The following is a 15,721-nucleotide window of genomic DNA, read 5'->3' on the forward strand; positions in this document are numbered from 1 at the left end:
TTCAGTTAAAGTACAAAAAGATTTAAAGTTTCTCTTGTTAACTCACTGTGCCCATAAGCAAAGTTTTTAATTGTTGCTTCAACTTTTTCGTGAACTTTGAAATTATTAATTTTAGTGCCTTGTAAATTCCGACTTAACTCATTTAAAAAGACAATATATGTCACATAAGTAAGCCACCATTGTTAACCAATCAAATCCATGAAACCTGTAATTAAATTTAAATATAACATCTTTTGCCAATGGAGAGTGTTGCTCCAAGAACAATAAAACTTCATCCTTCATTTCAAAGACTGATTTCAAAATTTTCCTCTTGATAGCCATCGAACCTCACTGTGTAATAAGAGATGCTCATTTTCAATCCTAACTCTTTGCAGAAAGCAATAAAGTTCTGGAATTCAAAGGATGAGATTTTATATTATTTATAAACTTCACACATTCTTGAAGAGTGGAACTCAAAAGGGATGGCATGTTTTTCACAGCTAGTGCCCCTCTGTGAATACTACAATGTACCCATGAAATCTGGTGCTACAGCTCGAATCAATGGGGCAAGCCCAGTGCGAAACCCTGCCATTGCTCAAACCCAACTGCTCAGTCCAACACATTTTCCAGTCGATACAGCTTTGAATAAATAATCACCCAGCCGTTGTTCTTCCTGGAATTGGTTTATAAAATAAGAGATCTTCTTGAATGGAGCTTTCATAATCATATCTAATGAAACATCAGATTGACAGTATGTACTATATCAGATCTTTAATCCACCTGTGATGCAAAAAAACTGACTATTCTGTATTTGACATATGAGGGTTTCCTCAATATCTTTCGCCATATCTTCAATTCTATGTTTCACAGTATTGTTGGATAAAGACAGCAAACCCAACTGATTTCTTTTTTTCAATCCATAAATATGGGTTGTAATAATATGCAATGCAGGAAGTACACTCATCCCTCATTAAACAAGTACTCACTTAAATGAGGGACACATATCTCCCTTAGTTCACTCACAAGTGAACTCCCCACACTAATATGAGCGTAACCCCCTCCCCACGGCTCTGACCCCCAGTAGTCTGACACCCCCAGGCAGCCCCACAGCCCCAAACCACTGCAGCGAGATTTCCCCGCTGGCCCTGTGGCCCCAAACTGCGGTAGTCAGAGCCCCCACCAGCCCCGCAGCCTGAACCCCCCGCTAGCCTTGCAGCCCCAAACTGCGGCAGCTTGACTGGCCTCATGACTCCACAGCCAGACCCCCCTGCTGGCTCCACAGCCCCATAGCATGGCAGCCTGACCGGCCCCATAGCCCTGCAGCCAGACCTCCCTGCCAGCCCCACAGCCCCATACTGCAGCAGCCAAACCCCACTGCTGGCCCCGCGGCCCCATACCGTAGCAGCCTGACCAGCCCTGTGGCCCCGTACCACGTCAGCCTGACCGGCTCCACAACCAGACCCCCTGCCAGCCCCACGGCCCCATACCACGGCAGCCAGAACCACCTGCCAGCCCTGTAGCCCCATACCGCGGCAGCCTGACCAGCCCCACAGCCAGACCCCCGTGCCAGCCCCATACCATGGCAGCCTGACCAGCCCCGCGGCTCCGCAGTCAGACCCCCACCGCCAGCCCTGCGGCCCCTTACCTTGGCAGCCTGAACACCCCACCCCCCCCACCAGCCCCAAGCCACAGCAGCCAGACCCCCTTGCTGGCCCCATAGCCTGACTCCCCTGCCAACTGTACCCCCCAGCCCTGCAGCCTGACCCCCCCCCTCCCCTGCCAGCCTCACAGCCCCAAACCGCAGGAGCCTGAACCCCCCTGCCTATTCCCCTCACCCACAGACCCAACCTGCCACCAGATTTTAACTCTCCCTCCTGTTCATGGCCACACACTACCCCCAGCCTTTAACCCCACGCCAACCCAAGGTTCACTTATCTTTCAAAAGCAGCACCACCTGCTGCCACTCCCCCCAAGTTAGGAGCACTAGGAAGCAATCAGAGACTTTTACATGTATTTTAGTGGTGATTTAGTGTCTCTCTTATGAGTTTTTGCCTACAAGCAGAAAGTTGGGAACCAATTGTACTCATATAGCGAGGGATGAGTATATTAAGTTTTTGCCAATGCTATGTGGATAACCTGTCTTGGCTATTAGTTTTGAAACTTCATATGAAGCCAACACTAAGTTTTATTTGAAGAGCACATGCTTTTTTTAGTAGAAGATAGTTCATTTTTCCTATTTATGAACAAAACCTATGGGCTTACTTGCATATTCTGGATGTTTACATTCCAAATGGCCTTTCAGTTTTGATGATTTCATGCACTCATTGGATAGTTCTGCGTGACAGATTACACGTAATGGCAAGTGATTATCACTACCAACACTTATAAAGCCATATTTCAAATATTTGTCGGAATACTTGCAGGTCCAATAAGTTTTTATCTTCTTATTCTCACTCATATTAGGCTGCACATCATTTGAACGTTTGCTAGTTGTATTTCTAGTCACATTCTTCAGCCATTTATCCATGCTGAAGATGAAAATGAAAGGGTATTTAACTGAAAATAGATTAAAAAAACATAAGCATTAACATAAAAAGATGGACACGTTGCTGCACCACTCAGAAACAAACCGAGACTGCTATGACATGTGACACAAAAACCAATGACAAGCTCAGCTGCATGAAAGCATGCACGCAGGCAGGAAAATAGGAAATGTACCAAATTAATAGAATTGTGCGATAATTTGAATACTCACCAGCAGCCACTACTTCCCCAGGACTCCAGGCAGGCAATTGTGGCTGACCCTTCCCTGGGGCTCCCAGGGAGGAGCGCTGGCAGCCGCTGCTTCTCCAAGGCTCTGGAGCAGGGACCGGTATTTGTTTTTGGTCCACAAACCACACTTTGGGAAATGCTGGTTTCGGGTAAAAACACACAAAAGGCCAGATTTTATGGGAGGACACCAGACTTCACAGTCCGCAATGCAGTTTGCATGGCTGTGAATTTAGCAGGGCATTAATTATATGTCTCTGCAAAATACCTATCACACATTTGGGCACAGGGAATTGTATGTATACATAAATTAAACTAGCACCTACCCCTGCAAAGCCATCTGTCCACAGAATGAATACACACTGATGTCTCGAAAGTATCCAGGATTAGACTTCTAGAAAAGGAAACTGCAGGAAAATTATCCTCCTGCTCTTAGCAGGCAAAAATTATGTAGTATAGATGCAGAGAAAACACAAGGAGAGGGGATCCATGAGATTCAAATATCTCATTAACAGCCATGAGAAAATTATAGTTTACATTACTTAAATCTTAATCTCTTCTGATTTCCACATAATTTTTGAAGAACATATTTCCCATCTTTTCCGCAGAAAACAGGCTTGATTCAAAGCTGTTTGAAGTAGACAGATAAACTCCTGTTGACTTCAGCAGACTGTAGTGAACTGTGGTCGTGTTACCCCAAAGCTGTAGAAAGTTGTCTCAACAATGATGCAAACATTCTCCCTATCCCATCCACCTCCCTGTTACCTTAACTTTATTATCCAGAGGAGATCATACATAATAACCTGTGGACATTTCAATTAGCTAAAATGGGAGTAATTAATAATTATGTTATCAAACGCTAACACGGGGCTTACTTTCATTCTGGAGGCTCACCAAATTCCTTTGCAATTATTTTTACATTTCTGGGCCAACCATGCTAAATACTGTAAGGCATAAAATAGAACAGTCACTGCCTTGGCATTCTTATACTCTTAACATCAGGAATGGAGAAAAACAGGATGCCCTGGGAATCCCAGAAGTAGACTTACCTGAGTATAATATTTTTGTTATTTGTATTTACAATTTGTAATCTCTCAGATTCCATTGACAGTATAAAGGCAATGGGGATCCAGTTATAATTGTAGTGTTGATGAGCTTTTATCCCTATTTTTGCAGCTTTTTTCATTAAGCTATAATCTTAACAGGGTCATGGTCATTTATATGTCATACTAAGGCAGGGAAAAATGATACTGTAACTGTGGCTCCTGACTTGGTGGTTTGGTATGCTTGATGGTGTATGTAATATAAATAGGTCTTCTGTTGCCCAATGCTTCAATCTCTGCTGAAAGAATACTAAAGCTCTTGCTTTTGTCTGACTACTTGCTCGAACCATTTTAAGAAACTGTATGATTGCTCAGATATCTAGTATATGGAGGGAGAAAAGCCAGTTGAGAATCTCTGGGTTAAGCTTAGAAGTGGGAACAACAGAGGTGATGTTATGTTTGGTGTCTGCTACAGACCACCAGATCAGGTAGATGAGGTAGACAAGGATTTCTACAGACAACAAAGAGAAGCTTCCAAATCACAGGCCCTGGTTCTCCTGGGAGACTTTAATCACCCTGACATTTGTTGAGAGACCAGTTCAACAGCACACAGACAATCCAGGAAGTTTTTGGAGAATGTTGGGGATAACTTTCTGGTACAAGTGCTGAAAGAACTTGACCTGCTGCTAACAAACAGGGAAGAACTAGTAGGAGAACTAGAAGTGTGTGGCAAACTAGGTTGCAGCAATCATGACATGGTGGATTTCAGGATCCTGACAAAAAGAAGAAGGGCAAGCAGTAAAATAGAGACCCAGAATTCAGAAAAGTAGACTTTGACTCCCTCAGACAACTGATGGGCAGGATCCCCAGGAAGTGAATATGAAGGGCAAAGGATTTCAAGAGGACTGTCAGTATTTTAAAGAAGCACAATTACAATTGCAGCTAGCAAGGAATATGAAGGACAACAAGAAGGGTTTCTACAGTCATGTTAACAATAAGAGGGTGATCAGGGAGGTTGCGGGGCCATTATTGGATCAGGAAGGTAACCTGGTGACAGATGTGGGAAAGGCTGAAATACTCAATGCATTTTTTTTGCTTCTGTCTTCACAGACCAGGTCAGCTCCCAGACTACTGCACTAGGCAACGTACTATGAGAAGGAGGTGGGCAGCCCTCGGTGGGGAAAGAACAAATTAAGAGCCTCAAACAGAAAATGAAATCACATTCCGTACAAATCCTGGGTGTACTGAGATGACACCCAGAACACAGCGTGTTCTGGACAGACACTGGATACACTAACTCACCTCTGACAACTACCCAAGATTTTTGCCCTTTTTCCACACACACATGTAAAGTAGGTAATTAAACTCAAATTTTGGAATTTAGTGGAGCCATGAGTAAACATCACATTATGCTCCTTTTTCCTGTAACTATTTAAAGGGAAGTTCATTTGCTACCTATTTATTTCCCCTGGAGCTAACTTAAGGCTGGGTAAGCATTTTCAGACACTCCGTAGAAAGGATACATCTTATAATATATCAGAAAGAGAGCCTGTCTGTGGTACCCTTTCAGGATGACCACTCAAGTTAAACATAAACATCAGAGTACAGGAAGCAAAAACGTGTCTTGGAACATCAGACTATTTTCCCTAGAGTCTGCTTCTCAGAAAGGCCCTAAGATGAAGGATTTACCATTCTAGCTCCCAGGAAACCTGAGGCAACTATAAATCAGTCCAGGTATCTACAGACATCTGAACATATGCCAGCAATCAGCACCAAATAACACAGATGCCTAATGTTCCTGGGCTCAGCTGTCAAGGGTGGAGCTGCCTTTTCCTTTATGTACTGAGATCACCACTTTTCTTTTCACTGTTATTGAATGAACATAATTGGGAACTCTAAGCAGATCCTGGTGTTTGAGTCCCAAATAATTTAATCAGAAACAAATTATAGGAGATGGGGCAGCAAGACTCACAAAATATAAAACGTGCCCTCAGCCAGTAGTAGGCAAAAACCAACTCAGCAATAGCTTAGGGTCTCAAGATGCCCCAGAAGGCTTCCTGCTAATTATTAGTATACATTAGGGGGCAAAATATTCCTGTTTAGGGCCTCCAGTCATGTCATTATCATGACCAATTGCCTTGAGAAACATAAGCTTTAGTACCTTCAGCATGGAAAGTTAAGGCTGTGTGACATTAACTCCAGTTTAGAGACAGAAAAGCACCACTACAGTTATGAACTGAATTGTTCAGAAAGTGCTGAGGGCATTTTCAGATAAAATGAGAAAGAAAGTTGCAGACTTCTAATGAGTTAGGTAGAGCAGGAAGGCAAGCAAAAACAGCAGCCAAACAAGGTGAGGGTGAAACTCCTGAGTTTCTCCACTAGGAAGAGCAAGAGCTACAATATGGTGACAGGGAATGTCCTCTCCACTTTTTTGGACAGAGCAGGAGAAACACCACCACATTAGGTTCCCAAACCTGCCCTTAGTCTCCCTTCAGCCAGCCAGATTGGTTCATTGCTCTTGCAGGTCAGCTAACTGGCTGAAAATAGGGTTGCCCGTTTTGGCAGGACACATTCCTGGGGCTTTCATCAGGACACAATCTTTAATTAAAGATTACTTTTTAATTCGTGGAGACTTAAGGGCAATCCTGGAAGGTTCGCAGTCCCAGCTGAAACACCTGAGAACGTGCTGGGCAGAGCAGAAAGAGCCTCCTATCCTAGTCTGGGCTCTCCTAAACACAGCCAGCCCAGACGCCAGAGACATGCTCTTCCCAGCGGTGCCCCACCAGTAAGCCCAGTGGGACTGCAGCAACATGAGCTTCTTCACAGCAGTGCCTAGCCCAGAATCAGACACATCCTGGCTCCCTCACTGAACTGTCCAGTCAGGTCCCAGCGGAGACTCCAGCAAATGAGCTCCCTCGCAGCAGCAGGCGGCTGTTCGCATTGTCACCTCCCGCTCCGCTCTCCCCGGGATTCCACCGAGGGAACAGCGAAGCAAAGGACGCGACTTAACACTTACTGTTAACAACACAAGCAGGTTTTGGTGCCGAACCTCGGAGCAGACCCCAAAGTCTCCCCTCGGACAAGCGCCACCCTCTGCCGCTCTTGCCCACTCCTGGCACGTGATTTCGCTCTTATCGCTGCTTCTCGCCGTGTAGCGAGTACAGCCCCACCTGTTGTCGGGCAGCGGCGTGGCTCAGCCCGCAGTGACAGCCGATTAATTGGATCAAGAGCGCCAGAAACTAAGAGGAGAGGAAGGCGGTGAGAGTCCTGCTGCTCCTTGCCCCGGCGGTCCCAGGCCTCAATTCGCCAGCCACCAGCAAGCCGCGGGGCTGCTGGGTCCGCCCAGCTGGGCCCTCCTAGCGCTGCGGGGCGGGGTCCCCTGGGTCCCGTCGCCTGAAATAAGTGGAGGGGGGCTGGAGGGCGAGGGGCAGAGCCAGAGCCGTGAGACAATCCGATCGGCAGCTCCCCTCCCCTCCCCTCCCCGGCAGGCAGGGCAGCCAGCCTCAGGGACGCTGCTGAGCGGGGCTCCCCTGCGCCACGCCTCGCTGCCGAAGTCTCCAGCGTCGCCGCTATAGAGGTAAGACGCAAAGTAACCTGCCTCCGGAGTGCGCTGGGGCTGCCCGAGAGGGGCTGCGATGGGCTCGTGCCCTTGCCCCGGGGGAGCAGAGGTCCCCGAGGCTGCCCTGCCTCAGGGGCCTCCCCATTCCGCACGTCCCCCGGGGCTCTTTCCGGGCCTGCTCCCCAGTAAGTGCCGGAGCTCCCAGGGCGCGGGTGGCTCAGGCCCGCCTGGCCCAGGCTGCCCGAGTGGAGGTGGCGGAGTTCGGCACCGCCTGGGTGCGAGGCAGCGGCGCTTGGTATGTGAGTTGGTGTCTAAAAGATAAAAGCTCCCTAGTGGGATGGGGGGCAGGAGCGCCCCCTTCCTGGCCTCCCACTGCGCGTAGGGGGACCACGCCACCGCAGATGCCCGCTGCACTGAGCCCTGTCTCCCTCCCGCGCCCCGCTAGGCTGGGCTGGGCTTTCTGCTTATCGCTGTGCTGCGGGGAGCAGCCCCAGCTCATCCGCGGGAGCCGGCTGTGCGCCCCCCCCGGCGTGCCCGGCCCCAGGGGCGGCAGCCGCGAGGCGGGAACAGCGAGGGCGAAAATCAGCGCAGGGGTGTGGGGGTGAGAGAAGCAGGCGCCCGGCCCAGACAAAGCCTGTAATACCGGGACTCCCTCTCGGGCACTGTCAGGAGAGCGGGAGCCTTTGCCGTAGGCTTACGTGCAGACCGCAGCCGCTTTGCTTACACCCCGGCTGCGGAGGCAGCCCGCGCCCTGGCTGGGGCCCTCACTCCCACACGGTCCCGGGCTTGCAGCTAGCTGGCTACATCGACCCGAGCTTCCCCTGCACCTCCCTTCGTGCCTGCGCTCCTGCTCGGTGCCCTGCTTCCCTTCTCGCCTACTCGGGAGACTCCTGGGTTGGGTTGTCTCGGGGAGCCCCCCCTGCTTTACCTACAGCCAGGGAAGGGGCGGCAGGGAGAGGCACAGGGCCCCTTTGTGAGGACTCCATGCGGAGTGGCTTCCTACGCTGAAACCGGAGCTGTAGGCCCCGGACGGAGCCTGGCTGAGTCCCTGTTAAAGGGATAGGCACCCTCGCGATGGCCGCTGCCAACTGGACCGTGGGGAGGCAATATCGCCGTACCGAGACCTCTACCTCACCCGACTAGTTTACCCTAGTCTCCTAAAATGAACATATTCGAACAGCAACGTTCTTGTTCCATCCTGTCCCGTCCTTAGCCCGACCCCCACTGGGGGGCCCAACTGGGTGTGGGGGGTATGGATGGAAATAGAGTCCTACATCCATGCCCAAAGCAAATAGGCCTCTTCAGTGTGCTGCTCATTGCTCAGATCCATTTGGACCATTTCTTTTTCTGACCCTTCTTAGGCATTCCCTGCCCATCTGCTGGGGACAGACATCCTCCTCTTGTAAGTCCCCAGCCCCAGAGCTGAGGCTGACAAGTTAGAGTTCTGTGCTGCAGAAACTTTTGCCATCCCAGTCCTTGCTTAACTGGCTGCTGATCTTGCATTTAGGCTTCCTAGTGCAGAGGGGGAAGGGGAGAGGAGGTGGTGGTCAGGCTGAGAAATGTTTTATTTTGGTCTGAAGAAGTGGGTCTGTCCCACCAGTACTCACCACCTAATAAATTATTTTGCTAGTCTTTAAAGTGCTACTGGACTGCCTTTTTGTTCTGATAGAGTACAGACTAACACGGCTATCTCTGTTATTATTTTGGGTGAGTAAGAGGAGCAGTTCTTCACCACCTGCATGTTTTTGCCATCCAATAACTGCATGAAACCTCTGGTACTGTCATCTCCTCTTAAGCATGTCCACAAGTATTGGCTGTACGTGTATTGGGTTCTCAGCACTGGGTTTTGTGTGTGCCTTGAGAGCGCAGACCATTTATGACTTGTTGGTCCCTTTGGCAGAAAGGGGTCAGACTCCTCTGCAGTAAGAGCAACAAGTGCAGCTATCCAGGCCCAGATACTTTAACCAGTTTGTCCACTTTCCATGCCAGCTGCCTGTTTTTTGCCTGTTGCATTTCCCAGGCTCTGATTCCTTTTTTTTTTTTGTTGGGGGTGGGGTGGTGGTGAACTTTTTGTATTTGTTCTCTGAAATTCCTCATGAGCTCTTCAGCCCCTCTCCCCATTAAAACAATAATAAAAAAATCCCTAAGCCAAGGAGAAGTTTTCTGTCTTTCAAAAAAGAAGCTGACCTAGAGATTCAGTGAAGCGCACTAGGATCGATTGCATTGCTAATCTAAAGAAAATACTATTGTAATAAGTTGTATACAAAATCCCTAACACTCTCTGACCCTGCTCTGGGATTCAGATGTAGCTGAGAAGCAGTGAAGTCATACAAGAGTGCAGCTCCTTTTCTGTGTGTAATAGGAATAGCATTTGAAACTGCTCTGCAGGGAGTAAAATGACTTGAGTACTGGCTTCTGTCTCTGGGTGAGAACTGATCTCTGGGTGGGGTCAAAATGGAATTTTCCCTAGTGCATTACACAACTAGGTACACCGTGTGTCACGGAGTATTACTTACCTATGAAGCATCAGACATTCCTCAGTGACAAGCTATCATTGAGAATATGGATCAACAGCCTGTTTTGTTTTGGCATTTCCTATACAGTAATCCCTCAAAATGCAAGATTTTGAGTTGCGCTTAACTCGCATTATCAAAACAAAAAGCAGTCAAGTAGCACTTTAAAGACTAGCAAAATGGTTTATTAGGTGAGCTTTCATGGGACAGTGGGTCTGTCCCACAAAAGCTCACCTAATAAACCATTTTGCTAGTCTTTAAAGTGCTACTTGACTGCTTTTTGCTTTTGGTTTTGATAGTGTATAGACTAGCACGGCTTCCTCTTTGTTACTATTTAACTCGCATTAATGTGAGTTAAGCGCAACTCAAAATCATGCTCTCCCCAGCCCAGAGTGAACCCCTCTGGCCCCATGTAGGCCCAGTTCAAACCCACCCCCCTCCCCCATGCCTGTCCCCAGCTCAACTCCACCCTCCACTCCCTCTGCAGCCCTAACCCACCCCAGGCTTAACCACCCTGCCCCCTCCCAGGGCCTCAACCCACTACCAGGCTTAACCCTCCCCAGCTGTCCCCCACACCCAATCCCTGGACTTACCTTTCAAAAGGAGCTCTGTGTGATCTTACTGCTCACCGGCTACAGAATGTGCATTTTGCCAGGGAAAAAAGCCACCCCCTACCAACTTACGTGATATTTGAGTTATGCGAGGGTGAGTGGGAATGCAACCCTCACATAACTTGCGGGACTACTGTATTCCTAATAAGTGCTTTGCCAGAAGAAATTGTGATCCCTGAAGCACCCTCTTACTCCCTTCTAAACAGAAGTGTGAGGGGCTGAAAGATAAATGAGCAAGTGACTGGCCTGCTGTTCTCCCTACTCTGTGACTACTGAAGCTTGTACATAAGAGCTTGCTCTTGTCTGCTTTTGTACTTGTGAAAACTTTCCTTTCTTTCCTGTGCAGTGAAGAGAGCCCTTACGTCTTGTAGGGTTGACACTGCTGTGCCAGTGAATGAGTGGTTTGGCTTTAAGGTGGGTTGGACTACATGGGATTGTGGACTCTGCTGAAACTGTAGAGAAAACTGGGGCAGGTTGTTGCCTGGGTGGCTAGTAGAGTTTATGCATCAAAGCCATACAAGTCTGAAACCTTTTGGCTTTCAGAAAATAGAATCCCTTCACTGGGCATTGTCATGTCTGATGTTCCTAGTGAAGATTCAGAGCCCTGTGGTTTGTGCAAGAAACAGCTATAATCCTGTATGATTGGCGGACATTGGACACTGGCTCCAAAATCTACTTCCTTACTCAAGTTTGTCGTACAATATGATACCGTCTTCCTGGGAGAGGATTGCAAACCTGCATTTCTTGAAAAATATGAAGACATCATTTGTTTTGTAATCATGTATTTTGTTGTACTACCCCTAGCATGACCTCCAGATGCTTTTGTATATTCTGTGTAATTAACAATCGGTATTGCCCTACTTGTCTGATTACAAATGTATGTTGCTTGAGCTATCCCCATTTGTGGTGAGTAATCACTGGCATCTTGGTTTGAATCTGGGCCTTCCAGAGCTACAACTTGAGCTATAGAGCCAGGCTTTCCAGCTGAGAGTTGTAGTAGACTTGGTTGCGTTTCCATCCTCTCTGGATGAGGAACTGAGGGCCATGGGTAACATAAGTTACAGGTGCATTACCTATGAGAACTTCTTGGGTCTGCCGGGCAGCATTCTGGTATTTACAAATGTGGACCTTTTTGCACAGGTCAATTATTACCAGTTATAGAATGGAGTGCATATATGACGCCATAAAGGGGAAACTGCAAACAGGTAAAAGCTGCCCCTAAAATCTTAGTGTAAAGGCCTTAGCAGTAGGATACAAACCTGAGCAAGAAGTTAAAACAAAAAAGCAGTCAAGTAGCACTTTAAAGACTAACAAAATAACTTATTAGGTGATGAGCTTTCGTGGGACAGGCCCACTTCTTCAGACTGTAGCCATACCAGAACAGACTCAATATTTAAGGCACAGAGAACCAAAAAAGTAATCAAGTTAACAAATCAGAAAAAAAATTATCAAGGTGAGCAAATCAGAGAGTAGAGGGGCAGGAGGCAGGGGGAGTCAACAAGAAGTATATCTAGTAAGTTGTGTGTCTGGAAGTCTCAATGAAAAATACAAATGTGGGTGCCTCTGAGAGAAGGGAGGCTGGTGTGAGTGAATTAGGAATCTGTTGCAGAATTACTTTACAACCTTGCTGCAGCACAGTTATTATCCCAATAGAATGTCCCAAATGCTGCCGGTCTTTCTGTGTGTGTGAAGCTTCTGCGGTATGAAGACTATCCCTCCGTAGACTTGGTAAATTTTGTGTATTTATTCCTGAGATTAGTCAGCTTTGTTTCAGTAAATGGTATGATAGTTTCAAGCTCCTTAGAGCTGTGGGCTGAGGCAGCATATGTTACTGGCCTTTTAACCGTATTTTTATGCTGTAATAGTTTCTTCTCTCCATGAGCTGCACTAATGGATTGAGCCTCCCAGACTCCTGGGAGGCAGTATGTTATCTAAGGGGTGCCACTGGGGCACTGTAATCTGCCAAAGGCAACCTGCAAAAGACACCCAAGAGGATTTAGAAACTTCTTTAGCCTTAGAAACATCAAATCTGACTGCCTGGTTCACCTTGGTCTCCTTGGAGATCCCAGGGGATGTTTATTTTCAGTTCTTGCACCTTAATTGAAGCAATAGGAATGTTTTAAATATCTCATAGATGCCCTTTTCCCAAATGCTTGTCCTTGCAGTTGTTAATGAACCATCCCTGTCTTCCTCATAACTGGAAAAAAAAATCTCCCCCCCACCACCTTCCAATTGGTCAGTTTTCCCTCTTGACTCTTTCAATGCCATTATTTGTCTAGTCTTCCAATCATCATTTAGTCTTCAGGGCAGATAAGATGAGTCTCTAACTTTTGAAAACAAAAAAAAAAAAAAGAGGGAATTTCTGGGGCAAAAATTTTCCAAGGCTACTTCATTTGTTAGAAAGAAGCAGAAGGGCATAGTTCCAGTGTTTCTCTTTAACACTGTTTCTGATGCCCACGCTAACTGATGCTCTTCTGTATTTTTCCCCTTAACTCTCCTGAGGTTTGTAGTTGTGCCTGAGAAACAGCACTACACATAAGCATGCTAAGTAATTTTGTAGGGCCCTGAGCAGCTCAAGAGGGGCCCTCATTTGCTTTTTAATAGGTATGTGGGCAGGGGAGCAAAATATCCCTGCTTAGAGCCCTCAGTGGGTTGGCACCCCCTCATCTGAGGTTAAAAATCAGATTATATCCCTAGCTGAGCTTCAGTCCAGCCTAGATTAGAATTCTCCTTTTTTTTTTTTTTTCCCCTCTGAACTGACTGCGCCTCTTAATCATGGCAGCTATAAATCCTTCTAAATTTACTGTTTGCATACCTTCCTCATGTTACCTCTGTGTAGTTGGCCTGTTAGCTTTCATGGGGTACCTTCTCTTTCAGGGCAGGCTTAGTCAGAGATGGTGCCAAACTACCAATTGCTTCCTGAGGGCAGCTCCTCAGAGACCAATGGAGGATAACTGAGTGGGTACTTCTGGCAAAGACATCGTTCTCTCTTTTTTTTTTTTTTTAATGTAGCTTCCCCACTAGGAGACTCTCACTGATCCAGGGTCCATGTTCCTTGTCAAGATACTGAAAGATCTGTTTTCTACACTTTTAAAAAAAAATTGGGCATGGAGTAGAACACCATGGTACCAGCTACATCTGACACCATGGCACTCCACGCATCTGACAAAGCGGGTCTTTGCCCACAAAATCTTATGCTCCAAAAATCAGTTAGTCTATACGGTGCCATGGGACTTCTCATTGTTTTTGTAGATGCAGACTAACATGGCTACATGGTACCAGCTAGTACAAGTCTGGCTCTGTAGGCAGCTGAAGCAGTAAGTGGGATATCATGATGTCCTGGGCTCTCCTGGTAGATTGATTTGCCAGGAAGCTATCTAACTTGTTACCTCCTGTAAGTAAACTTTTCTGCCTCGAGGATTAGAACAGCCAACTGGATCACTGTAGACAGCATGCAAGCTGACAGACTTCAGAAACTTCCTATTAACAGGTAGCATTATATCTGTAGTCTTGAGTTTAATCCTGTCTCTGCCACTGATCTGTGTGACTTCACCTGGCTAGTCAAATTACTTCTCTACTCTACAGATGGATGTACTATAGTACTTGCTTTTCCCAGAGGAGTGCTATGGGTACTGATGAACTTGCATACCATGTGTACGGTCAGTTGACCAGCAGTGCTTGAACTTTTTTGCGCTGTCTCTGCTAAAGCAGGGCCTTTCCTGTTGGTGTACAGCCCTGACTGTGTAGAGCTCTGAGGTGGGACTTTCTGGATGCTTTTTAATAAGGGCATGTGAGCCTTACTGAGGGTTGGGAGATGTGTCACAGAACATTTCTCTCAGGTAAAAAAAACAATTACATCAAGGCATTCCTGGATGCATTTGTCTTTATTTGGTCCTCTGGCGGTTTCAGTCTGTTTTTTGCTCCATCTCTGCTAGTGTTAGCCCAACTAGAGTAGGCTGTTCCGCAGGCTGCTGGCCTGGGTGACAGCTTGGTGTTGGCTCTGAGTAAACTGGAGGGTGCTGTGCCAGTGCCCACAGAGTCTCCTGTGTGTATGTATGCTCACAGAACGTGTCTTGTTTGGCTCTGCGGTGTACTCTGTTGCCTTCCAAATGAAGTGGGCTGGGTTTTTCCAGAGAGGAAGCACTTTATTCATACTGGCCGTGTCTACACGAGCCCCAAACTTCGAAATGGCCACGCAAATGGCCATTTCGAAGTTTACTAATGAAGCGCTGAAGTGCATATTCAGCGCTTCATTAGCATGCGGGCGGCCGCGGCACTTTGAAATTGACGCGGCTCGCCGCCGCGCGTCTCATCCCGACGGGGCTCCTTTTCGAAAGGACCCCGCCTACTTCGGAGTTCCCTTATTCCCATCAGCTCATGGGAATAAGGGGACTTCGAAGTAGGCGGGGTCCTTTCGAAAAGGAGCCCCGTCGGGATGAGATGCGCGGCGGTGAGCCGCGTCAATTTCGAAGTGCCGCGGCCGCCCGCATGCTAATGAAGCGCTGAATATGCACTTCAGCGCTTCATTAGTAAACTTCGAAATGGCCATTTGCGTGGCCATTTCGAAGTTTGGGGCTCGTGTAGATGTAGCCACTGTGTAGTAAGGAGGGTCAGGGTGGCTCTACCCCAAGTGCACATAGAAAACTGGTCTCTCCAGCTGTGGGATGGAACCTTGTTCAGCAAGCCAAGCAGAAAAACCTTAGATTATACTCATACTTCCCAGTGCCCTGCCAGCACGTCATGTTGGGCACTGCAAAGCAAGGGCAAGATTCTCTGTTCTGTGGAATGGAGTGAGAGGGAAGAAATTACCAAAATGTGGCACTAAACAAAATATCAGCCTGCAGGGTGTGTGCTTTTCAGATCTGTCTTTTTCCATTGTCCTGTGTCCATTCTGATAGCTAGGGAATCTGTGGCTCAGGCAGGGCTGAGATAGGAAAAAGCCCTTCTGACTTCCCTGAATGGAGCACAGTGTGATAATCTTGGGAGGACGAAAGTGAGCGTTTTTGAATATTTGACAAAGTAGCCCAGTTGCTAGTGGCTGCCCCTGCTCAACCCTGCTGTCTATGCACATTTTAGGCAATGGAACCCTGTAGATACTCCTGAAGGGCTAGTGATCCATTCAAGGGGCAGAGAGCCATGCTGAGGTAGGTAAATCTGTTTTTTCTCATGGGACCAAGGATGTTATGAAAGCTTCTTGTTTGCTGGGTGTTCTCCCCATCCCTTAAACAAATCATGCTCCTTTTCAAC

General features: G+C 47.4%; 2 protein-coding genes across 11 annotated transcripts in view; one reads left to right on the forward strand and one right to left on the reverse strand.

The window, feature by feature from the left end:
• On the reverse strand, positions 1-8,630 carry LOC142015112 (uncharacterized). Its single transcript, XM_074998530.1, has 6 exons — positions 8,625-8,630; positions 6,962-7,661; positions 3,075-3,155; positions 2,735-2,890; positions 2,242-2,535; positions 1-388 (listed from the first exon to the last, which is right to left on the reverse strand). The coding sequence occupies exons 1-6, from the start codon at positions 8,628-8,630 to the stop codon at positions 297-299; spliced, it is 1,329 nt and encodes a 442-aa protein (XP_074854631.1). The 3' UTR covers positions 1-296.
• PACSIN3 (protein kinase C and casein kinase substrate in neurons 3) overlaps positions 6,583-15,721 on the forward strand; it is a 27,849-nt gene continuing 18,710 nt past the window's right edge. For 4 of the 10 annotated variants that reach the window (XM_074997306.1, XM_074997317.1, XM_074997316.1 and 1 more), the window contains exon 1: positions 7,229-7,368. The gene's annotated coding sequence lies outside the window, so the exon portion shown is untranslated. Of the gene's footprint in view, positions 7,050-7,228; positions 7,369-8,711; positions 8,753-15,550; positions 15,619-15,721 lie in introns of those variants that run through there. The other 6 variants (XM_074997313.1, XM_074997312.1, XM_074997307.1 and 3 more) reach the window with 5 other exon arrangements.

The sequence above is a fragment of the Carettochelys insculpta genome, chromosome 6 (genome assembly GCF_033958435.1).
Source record: "Carettochelys insculpta isolate YL-2023 chromosome 6, ASM3395843v1, whole genome shotgun sequence".
NCBI lineage: Eukaryota > Metazoa > Chordata > Testudines > Carettochelyidae > Carettochelys > Carettochelys insculpta.